Genomic DNA, 12,152 nt, shown 5'->3' on the forward strand with positions numbered 1-12,152 from the left:
GCCGCTTTACCCGTGATAATAAAGTGTGTGTTTGTTTTGAAGAGTTTGGTTTTTCTGTGAAAGACTACTTGACTCGCCGCCTGCTACTCCGATGTGACATCACTGGAGATCTCTACCCATTTACACCTCAGTCATCTACACCTCTTCAGCATGCTCTCCTCACTACCTCCACTACCTAGCATCAACGTCTCAGACATCCGAGCGTTGGATCATTATTCGCATTATTTATGGGTGTTTCCATTACGCAATAAATATATAGTATTCAACATATTTGTACAATTTCGCACATTCGTTAAAACACAATTCAACATTGAAATTAAAGCTTTCTAATGTGATTAAGGGGGAATTCGATAACGCCCCTCTCCACCAACTGTTCCAATCAAATGGAATTCAACTTCGACTATCTTGCACTTAAACTTCCCAACAAAACGAAAAATCTGAAAGAATGATCTGCACCATAAATAACCTAATCTGCACCCTCCTATGTCAAGAAAACCTTCCTCTAACTTTTTGGGCAGAGGCAATACACATGGCCGCCTACCTATTAAATTTTCTTCCATCTTCCGCCATTAACTAGGATATTCCTCACACACGACTCTATAAAAATTGTCTACATCTTCATGTGTCTACAACCTCTCCCATTTCTACCTCTTACTCTCACGCGTTTAAAGACCCTAACTAGCAACACGCTATGACCGAAGAGTATAATGCATTAATTAAAAATGGTACTTGGACTCTTGTGCCCCGCCCTTCAAACATGAACATAGTTCGCTCCATGTGGTTGTTCAATCAGATCTCAAATTAAAATGTCTGATCACTTACCATTCGAAATTCAAACGAAAATCATCAAAAAAGCTTTCGATAAAATCCTTGATTCAATACATATCCGTTTCAAAATCATGGAGGTCACTGATCGATAGCTCGATTTTATTTCTAATCACAGCATACGTCCCAATCAACCGCATCATCTGCTTGTAAGATACAAAGATAACTCTGAACGAAAATATATCCGAATTGCTGATAATTATGATAATTTTCCCCAAATTAAATTCTCAATTACTCCACCTTTAACTGTTAACCTACTTCGTAACGCGTTAGTCCTCGGTTCATCTCATGGATTAGTGTGTTTATATGGTTTATATCTGCATCAAGACAATAGAAAAGAGATGGTGGTGTTGTGGAATCTTTCAATTCAGAAGTCGATTGGTATTGCTATTCGTAATCATTTATATTTGGACGATGGACTTACAGTTGTTGGTTTTAGAGTTTGTTCTAACACCATTGACCCTAAGCTTGTCAAGATCACCACTCGTGTTGATAAAACGTCAGGAAATGATACTTTCACTTGGGAAGTCGAGGTTTATACAGTAAGCTCGGGGGTTTGGAGAAGTATTCCTATTGATTTCCCTCGTAAATCTACTTTCTTCACATGGGGTCAGACATTTGTTGATGGAGTTATTTATTGGCATGCTTTTGATAATAATGAAATGGATGACGGATCTTGTAACATGATCATTTCATTTGATTTGACAAGTAAAGAATTTGAGGAAGTGTTACTACAGGATTGTTTAGTACGTTTTAATGGGAATTTATGCTCGTCTAAGCTAAAGGAGTCTCTTGTTGTGGTTAAAAGTTATTATGAGGCTGATAAACCGGTTTGTGATGTATGGATCCTGAGAGATGGTGTTCCAAAATCTTTTGCTAAACTGTTCAATATCGTGGCTCCCAATGGATCGGTGTATAGTGATATACATGCATTTAGAAAGAATGGTGGAGTTATTATGAAAATTGATTATATAGAGTCAACTTCAACCACACTTCAAGTTGTCGAACCCTACTCAAAAGGGAAATTCGCCAAAATACATTTTTTTTTAAAGTTTTCGTCCAAAATACACTTTTTTTTTAAAAAAAAATTGTCTTTTTACACCATTAGGTCGACCAGCATTCCGGTCGACTACCATATTGTATGGTCAACTATACATTTTTCAATGTGGATGACCAGTGTTTATAGAGGTGATGCTCCACTACCATGTTAGGTATGTCGACCACTATATTCGACCGAAAATTACACTGGTGACCTTAATGTTGGTCGAGTATACATATTAAGCATTGAAATATCGAGTTCCACATTTCAAATTACAAATTTTCGCTCCACAAGCCCTAGTTATGAACCATCATCCCCGATTCATTGCAGATACACTCAATTCGATCATTAGCTTCTTCTTATCACATATCGTTTTCAAAGACAAAACCTAATTCAACGATAAACCCTAATTCCATCGTATACTCCCAAATATGACATATATGGAGGTAAACCCTAATTCGATCGTCTACTGTATATTTGTGTATATGTAACTGTATGTATATGTGTATATATGTATATGTATGTATATGTAAATGTATATGTGTGTATGGATGTAACTGTATGTGTGTATATGTAACTGTATATGTATATATGTGATGTTGTATATTTAAATGTATATGTATATGTATCTATATGTATGTATAGTTAAATGTATGGCCCTAAATGTATATGTATATGTATCTATATTTATCTGCATAAATTAGTGCATAATGATAGTGGGTTATTCGACCATAAAAGGGGTCGACTGTCACAATAATACACTATAGTCGACCACTTTTGGGGTCGACTATTGTGTAATTTGACTATACTCGACCCCAAAAGTGGTCGACTATATGCACTATATTCTGTTACTTATAATGTATTTTTGTTATCTATATGTATGTATAGTTAAATGTATATGTATATGTATCTATATGTAACGGCATATGTATGTATATTCTGTATATGTATGTATATCAACATATATGTATATGTATAGATTCTATATGTATATGTATACTCCAATCTTGTGTTAATCGCATAATGACATATACATTGTTTGTTTACAGGTTTGGTTCGAGGCAAAGGTCACTATCCGAAGCAAAATGTCTCTTATTCGTGAAATTAAAAACAAACTCACTCCGGCTCAGACAAAGATTTTCAGAGGAACGTGTTTTGGTCATTGGTTAGATATAAATTGTGATGACAATGATCCAGGATACATACATTGCATATTAATGAATCAAATTGACCGTCCAAAAAACTTTTCAATCAACGAACGCGAAATATGTGAGGAGCCAGAAGAGCTATGGTTTTGAGCTACTCGAGATCATGTCATTAGGTGTGGTTGACATGACTTTTGCTTGGTTACTGGGATGCGGTTTGGTCTGGTTACATCATTTGTAGAGTGGATAGGTCAAGAGAGGTCTGATTTTGACCACTCGATTTAGTAAACGACAAAGTGGTCCATCTTTCAAAGTTTCACGACACTTTTTTTAAAGATGAGTTGAGAGGAAATGACAAGGATAAGGTCATAGTCACAATTGCGTTGATAATTAACTTATGCTTCCTTTGCAAGCAGTTGCGGGATGGCGTAAATGATGATATGCTTCTTTTATTAGAGGACTTTGAATTGATGAACAAGTATCCGTGGAGAAATCTACAAACCGTCTGACCGCCATTGATTACAAAATGACAATCAGGTAGATCGAAGAGTACTGCTCGTTTACCGTCCCAAGGAGAAGACAAAGACAATATCAAATCTAAAAGAAAATGCAGTCGTTCTTGTAATATGGACACACTAGATCAACTTGCACCGTACATTATTGATGGAATTTAATAACCTTATAAACAACATGTTCTTAAGATTTACATGTTCATAAAACCATTTTTATGATTTAAAGAAAGCGGAAGCATAAATATAAGTTCATGTTTATTTGTTTAACCATTAAGTTAAATTTCATGTAAATATCAAGTCTTGAATATATGCTTACAAATAAGAACAAGTAGAGAAGATTCATACCTCCTCAAGATTGTTGAGGGTAGTTTACAAAAATGCAAGATGATGATGAAGATGATGGCAAGAAAACCTCTAAGTTGAAGCCTCAAGTGTGTAATACCCGCAAGCAATAACCCCAACACCTTTGTAATTAGTTAGGATTTGATTGACACTAAATATGAGCTTATAAAAAAAAAATTAGAACTCCCTTGAGTCCCCAAAAAGGCCACGGCCTTCAGCAAGCTGCAGCAGAATTTTTGGCAGTTTTTTACAAGTTTAAAATTCTAGTATTACTTGAGAGAAAGTGAGTCAACCCTTGGTTCAAGTATATGACATGCACCTATGAAGTTGTGTATATGGGAAGTAGCAAAACTAGCATGTGTGGTCTCTCTTGGAGTCCAAAATTCTGCACACATGATGGGTAATATAATATGTGAATTGTTTTATAAAACAATGTTTATAAACCCATGAATATATATATACATATATTTTGTTACTTATACATTTTATAACCTTTTATAAAATATAACACAACATAATTATTTAAACCTATAAATAATTAAATATAAATTATCCAAATAATTTATCTCAAGTAATAATACTTTAGAAAACCGATTTTCCAAAGTTTAAGTGTCGCGTATTTATTTAACGATCCAATCGTTAAGATTAAATACATATAAGGTGTCGGTAAGCTTGTTATTGGGTATAACCCTACTTGGATCATAACACATTAGCCACATTAATTTAATATGTCTCTCGAGCATACGAAATACCTTCAATCTCCCACTTGCACGATAAACATAAGAAATTAATGCAAGTGATGGATACCACCAAACGACCGTCCATCACCCCCAATATGTTATGACTTTGTGCCATTCAATAACATCATCCCTTTCGAGTTCCCATCTCGAATATGAATAGGTGAATCTTTCATTATATCCTTTCGTCCTAGATGTCATGTTAAATCCAAGAGACACAGAGTGATCATTCTCTTCTAGAGTTAACTTTATCAGGCCTTAGACATCTGACTCTCAACGAATAAGAGGGACAAATTCCATCTTGACTACATACGTCCTAAATATATACCTTGCATTATACCTGAGCTCTTCCTTATGAACTACCATATTTCAGAATAGCGAAGGAAAGAATCAAGGCACAATACTTGGTAAATATCTGAACCCAATATGCATCTCAGGTCAGAGGATACAATGATATTCGCCTTTACTCAAGATTACATGTGATCAACCACAAAGGCTCCAATTAGTAAGTCTTGAGGGCGGGTCTTCCAATATTTGTGTTCCATAAATATCTATGAACCTTGGTTGCAACCTTGCCCCACATTCATCCCGTGAATGTATACCAATCCAAGTTCATAATAGTCTAAACCTCACACTTGTTCTCACAAATGTGATTGACTACGGAATTTAGAATAATTACTCATTCATGGATAAAATATGCAAAATAGGAACATGACACAAAATAAATTAGTACCATAATTATATTAATGAGTTTGAACAATTTCGTTCTGTTACAATACTTAAAACAGATCATGACCAATCACTAGAATATCGAAGCCCTAAAGCACAAACATGTCCTGCATGTTTTGATCCATGTAAGAGCTTCGTGAGTGGATCTGCTATGTTAAGATCTGTGTGAGCTTTGTGAATACATATCTTTCCCTTTTCAACTTCATCCCTTATGTAGTTGAATCTCCACTCAATGTGACGAGTCTTTTGGTGAGCACGAGGTTCCTTGATTTGAGCAATCGCACCCTCGTTGTCACAAAAGATCTCAAGAGGGTCCTGAATGGAAGGGACTACTCCTAAGTCGTCGATGAATTTCTTCATCCATGCAGCTTCCTGAGCTGCCAATGAGGCAGCAATGTACTCCGACTCTGTAGTGGATAATGCAACAACATCCTGTTTTGAACTCTTCCAAGAGACCGCACCTCCATTTAACGTGAAGACATAACCGGACTGTGATCGAGAATCATCTCGATCAGTTTGGAAACTCGCGTCCACGTAACCTTTTACAGCGAGTTCCTCCTCACCATACCCATATATTAGAAACATATCCTTAGTCCTCCTAAGGTATTTCAATATACTTTTAACAGCAATCCAATGACTGTTTCCTGGGTTATTCTGGTATCTACTTGTCAGGCTAAGAGCGCATGACACGTCCGGTCTAGTGCATATCATTACATACATGATTGACCCAATGGCAGATGCATATGGGACTTTCTTCATTCTCTCCTGTTCATCTTTCGTGGTGGGGCACTGAGATGAACTGTGAAGTGTTCCTTTTTGAATAGGTACCAAACCTTCCTTAGAGTTATACATCTTGAACCTTTTCAAGATCTTTTCAATGTATGCACTTTGATTCAAACCTATCAGTTTCTTGGATCTATCCCTGTAGATCCCAATCCCCAAAACGTATTGTGCTTCTCTAAGATCCTTAATGGAGAAGCATTTACTTAACCAAGTTTTAACTCCTTGCATTACCGGAATATCGTTCCCAAATAATAATATATCATCCACATATAGTACAAGGAACATGATAGTGCTCCCACTAGCTTTCTCATATACACAGGCTTCATCACCATTTTTAATGAAGCCAAATTTCTTGGCCTCCTCATTAAATCGATGATTCCACATTCTAGATGCTTGTTTCAATCCGTAGATTGACTTTTTAACTTGCATACCTTTTTAGGATATTTCGGATCAACAAAACCTTCAGGCTAAAACCATATAGACATCTTCCTCAAGATGTCCATTTAGGAAAGCGGTCTTGACATTCATTTACCATATTTCATAATCATAATAGCAGCAATGGCAAGTAATATCCTAATAGACTTTAGCATTGCCACAGGCAAAAAAGTTTCATCATAGTCAACCCCTTAAGTTTGAGTGAAACCTTTTGCTACAAGTCTAGCTTTATATGTATCCAAGTTTCCATGTATGTCAGTTTTTATTTTGAAAAGCCATTTACAATCAACTAGCCTAGAGCCAGGAGGTTGTACAACAAGTTCCCAAACTTGGTTGTCATACATGGATTTCATTTCAGCGTTCATGGCTTCCTGCCATTTATCTTTATCAATCCTTGATAAAGCATCTTGGTAGTTTGTTGGTTCATCCAAATTAACCACATAGCAACCATCCATGAGAAACCCATATCTCTCAGGAGGATTACTAATCCTACCAGATATGCGAACGTCTTGTGTATTTTGATCATCCATTTGATCACTCTCAACATTTTCATGTTGAGTGCTAGTGTCAACCAATTGTATATCATCTACTTGATCTTTTACCTCTTCAAGATCTATCTTCCTTTCACTATTTCCTTCCATTAGGAACTTAGTTTCAAGGAATTCAGCCTTTCGAGCAACAAATACATTCTGCTCGAATGGATCATAGAAATAGTATCCCATATCATCCTTGGGATATCCTATGAAGATACACTTCGTGGATCGAGCATTCAACTTATTAGGGACATAATGCTTAGGATAAGCTTCACATCCCCATACCTTTAAGTATGATAGAGATGGAGGTTTTCCAAACCACATCTCATGAGGAGTTCGTTCCACTTTCTTGGTCGGGGCCATATTTAGAATACGAGCCGCGGAGCACAGACAATAACCCCAAAATGATAGAGGTAACGAGCTGCTAGCCATCATAGATCGAACCATATCTATTAGGATTCGGTTCCTCCTTTTGGAAACTCCATTAAGTTGGGGTGTTCCAGGAGGAGTGAGTTGCGAGATAATCCCACAACTTTTAAGATGATCTTGGAAAGCATCGCTTAGGTATTCACCTCCTCTATCGGTATGAAGTACCTTAATTGTCTTATTGAGTTGATTTTGTACTTCGTTTTGATATTCCTTGAATGCTTCAAAAGTTTCATCCTTGTGTATTAATAAGTAGACATATCCGAAATGACTAAAGTCATCAATGAAAGTAACGAAGTATCTTTCACCATTCCTAGTTATGGGCTTAAAGGGTCCACATACATTCGAGGGTATTAATCCCAATAAGTCCTTAGCCCTTTCATAGGTCCCTTTGAAAGGTGCTTTAGTCATTTTGCCTTGTAAACAAGATTCACATACATCAAACGAGTCTAGTTCATTTAATTTCAAAAGGCCATTCTTTTGAAGTGTATGCATTCGATTCTTGTTTATGTGAACAAGGCGACAATGCCATAAGTAGGAATTACTCAAATCCCTTTTGAGTTTCTTGGTGTTTGCATGGTATATTGAGCTATTGTATGATGTGTCATCATGAACCAATTCATAAATACCATTCGAAGGCAAAACCTTAAAATAGAACATATTATCTAAAGAAACATGGATATCATCATAAATAAAATTAAGATTAAAACCATATTGTTTTAAACGGGATACAGAAATAACATTTCGAGATAAATCGGGTGCATACAAAACATTTTTCAAAATAAGCTCCAAACCACTTGGAAGCTTTAAAAGAAAGTCTCCATGAGCTTTCACTTGCACCCTTGCTCCATTTCCTATGAAGAGATTTGTTGTTCCCGCATCTTGATTACTTCTTTTGAACCCCTGCAAAGAATTGAAAATATGAGTTCCACATCCTATGTCTAATACCCATGTATTAGAAGAAGTAATACTAAGCTCAATGTATACCATATATACATTACCTGAGGTTTTCCCTGCATCCCTCTTTTCCTTCAACTCCTTAAGGTAGACCGGGCAGTTGCGTTTCCAGTGACCCATTTCACCTCAACCAAAGCACGGATCTTCCTTGGGGTTAGCCTTTCCGACAACTTTTTGCTTCTTGTTGTTGTTGGTTGGGGTAACCATCTTCCCTTTTCCTTTTCCCTTGCCTTGGAAGGCGGGTCCTTTCCTCTTAGCCGCCTTCGGCTTAGAAGTGTTATTATTTTTGGACCCGCCTTCATTGATCGTAAACACGGGTGAAGCCCTTTTACCCATACTTGCTTCTGCCGTCTTAAGCATGGCGTGTAATTCGCCAATGCTCTTATCCCATCCATTCATGTTATAATTCATTACAAATGTGTTAAACCTCTTTGACAGTTAATTTAGGATAAGGTCTGTGGCTAATTCATTAGACACGTTGCAATTTAGATGGTTTGCTCGATCAATTAGGCTTTTCATCTTAAGGACATAAGATGAAACAGATTGGGAGTCATCCATCCGACATGCATGAAGCGCTCGAACCGTTTCAAAGCGCTCGACACGAGCTTGTTGAAGGAACATCTCCTTCAACTGTGTGATCATGTCGTATGCACTATGATGCTCGAAATCCTTTTGGAGTTCGGGTATCATAGTCCAAAGCATTAGGCAAGAAACTTGCAACGAATCGGTGCAATATTTCTCCCAATAAGCCATGCCTTCCGTATCATCCTCGTCCGGTTGATCGGGAATGGGGTCTTCCAACACATACGCCCTATCCTCAAGTTTGAGGACAATTCTTAGATTGCGAAACCAATCCATGAAGTTCGTATGGTTGAGTTTTTCCTTTTTGAGGATTGACCTCAACGATAGGTTGTTAAAGTTTATTGGTGCGTTTGGAATGTTGTTGTTACTGGCGGCCATCTACAAAATTTAACAAAGTTATTTAAGTATTAATTTTAATTTAACAATCAATACCTTTTAAATCCAATTGATATTTATTAAATTTTAGAATCTAATGGTAAACCAAATTTCGGTTAGGTGACCTTTATCCCGTCATTTGATTTAGCTAGGTAGTCATTATATTACAATTGCAATCCTTTTGCAACTTCTAAGTTATGGGATCATGCAATCCTTTTGCATGGCATATTTATCCCATCAACGCCTATTTGTTCCTCATGCTTCGGTGACCCTAAGTTCATGATTCCCAAATCAAGTCGTCCTACTTGTGTAAATGTGTAAATTTAACATACAAGTAGTTATGTGACCTTTATCCCACAAGTTTGCGAAATTCACCTTAATCGTATTAGTTTGCTCATAACGGTTAGGTGACCTTTATCCCATTATGAGTTCCCTAATATTTTCAAGTGTCACACAAAAGGATGGCGTTTAATTTATTTGCCTTGTTAATAAGGGATTTTAAGTTTTCATTATTTCTAGTTTAAGAAAACTATTATACCATACACCAACATGCATTTAGTGTATGGTTCATTTGAAATCCATTTTCAAGTCTTGTAATTTTAGCCAATTACTTGATATAAACCATTTTATATATATATGATCCTTATCATGTTCTTAATAACCATTTATTAATGTCCTTTTAGCCATTTTTAATTTAACCATTTAAATTGACGTTTTGCATGTCGTTAATAATGTTTAATTTAACCAATTAAATTGCCATTTCGCTTGTTATTAACTTGTGTGATTAACTTGTAGCATACAAACATACAATCCACAATCATACAATAAACAACCATGCAAGCAAAACAAATATGTTCACAATCAAGCCAATTTGGTGGACATTTGTTTAGTCGAAAACAAATGTCACCGGTGAAGGGGTTATAACACAAAGTAGGAGATTTTAAATCTCTCATTTAATCTTGCATCCAAATGCTTCTTCTTGTGTTCTTCAAGTCTTCATTATCTTCATCATTTTTACAAAATATATCCTAATACATTTTGTCTAAAAAAAATGAAATTACAACCTAATCTATTTTACATACCAAATATAAAATAAATTACATAACCAAAATAATATTATTACAAACCAATTGAATAAATATTATTACAAACCAAATGAATAATAAATAATCATCAAACATGCAACCAAACAAACACAAGGTCTAGGCATTGATTGTGAACATTAACATACAACAAAATATGAAAAAATGGAAGCACCCAAAACCCATTTTGTGTCTCCAAATTTTCGGCCAAAATACATACCCACCCAAACCCGACAATTTTTGTATTCCATTTTCATGCATGTACTTGGAATGCAAATATAGTGGGTTTTAAAGACAATATAAGAAGCATAATCCATAGACCTCGGCTCTAGATACCATTGATGGAATTTAATAACCTTATAAACAACATGTTCTTAAGATTTACATGTTCATAAAACCATTTTTATGATTTAAAGAAAGCGGAAGCATAATATAAGTTCATGTTTATTTGTTTAACCATTAAGTTAAATTCCATGTAAATATCAAGTCTTGAATATATGCTTACAAATAAGAACAAGTAGAGAAGATTCATACCTCCTCAAGCTTGTTGAGGGTAGTTTACAAAAGTGCAAGATGATGATGAAGATGTTGGCAAGAAAACCTCTAACTTGAAGCCTCAAGTGTGTAATACCCACAAGCAATAACCCCAACACCTTTGTAATTAGTTAGGATTTGATTGACACTAAATATGAGCTTGTAAAAAAAAAAATTAGAACTCCCTTGAGTCCCCAAAAAGGCCACGGCCTTCAGCAAGCTGCAGCAGAATTTTTGGCAGTTTTTTACAAGTTTAAAATGCTAGTATTACTTGAGAGAAAGTGAGTCAAGCCTTGGTTCAAGTATATGACATGCATCTATGAAGTTGTGTATATGGGAAGTAGCAAAACTAGCATGTGTGGTCTCTCTTGGCGTCCAAAATTCTGCACACATGATGGGTAATATAATATGTGAATTGTTTTATAAAACAATGTTTATAAACCCATGAATATATATATACATATATTTTGTTACTTATACATTTTATAATCTTTTATAAAATATAACACAACATAATTATTTAAACCTATAAATAATTAAATATAAATTATCCAAATAATTTATCTCAAGTAATAATACTTTAGAAAACCGATTTTCCAAAGTTTAAGTGTCACGTATTTATTTAACGATCCAATCGTTAAGATTAAATACATATAAGGTGTCGGTAAGCTTGTTATTGGGTATGACCCGACTTGAATCATAACACATTAGTCACATTAATTTAATATGTCTCTCGGGCATACAAAATACCTTCAATTATGATCTATCAGAAGGTACACAAAAGCCAAAGTCTAAGTAAAAAACGAAGACAAAGCCGAAGGGGATGGGAAAGGGGAAGGGGAAGGGAAAACGTGAAGAGTCATGCTCAACACAATTTGACTCGACTTACAATTTGAGTGATGATTATCTTCTTCTTTTTGTTTTAAATGTGTTTAACAGTCATGGATGTTAGGTATGTCTGTTTGTATATTGTCTATTTAACTGTCATGTGTTTAAGTCTTTGTGGTTTATTAATAAGTTATGTATGTTATATGTTTGTAATTTGTGTTATTTGTTGTGTAATAAATGTAGTATGAGAGGATATCTAATATTTATTGTCCAAATTAAATTTTATTT

General features: G+C 35.4%; 1 protein-coding gene across 1 annotated transcript; it reads left to right on the top strand.

Annotated features, from left to right (window-relative positions):
- Positions 1-1,166: 1,166 nt before the first annotated feature.
- Positions 1,167-3,162, top strand: LOC139895284 (uncharacterized). The gene is made up of 2 exons (XM_071878131.1): positions 1,167-1,823; positions 2,914-3,162. Exons 1-2 carry the CDS (start codon positions 1,167-1,169, stop codon positions 3,160-3,162), a joined length of 906 nt encoding a protein of 301 aa, XP_071734232.1.
- The last annotated feature ends 8,990 nt before the right edge of the window (positions 3,163-12,152 follow it).

This window comes from Rutidosis leptorrhynchoides, chromosome 1 (genome assembly GCF_046630445.1).
Source record: "Rutidosis leptorrhynchoides isolate AG116_Rl617_1_P2 chromosome 1, CSIRO_AGI_Rlap_v1, whole genome shotgun sequence".
In the NCBI taxonomy this organism is placed as follows: domain Eukaryota; kingdom Viridiplantae; phylum Streptophyta; class Magnoliopsida; order Asterales; family Asteraceae; genus Rutidosis; species Rutidosis leptorrhynchoides.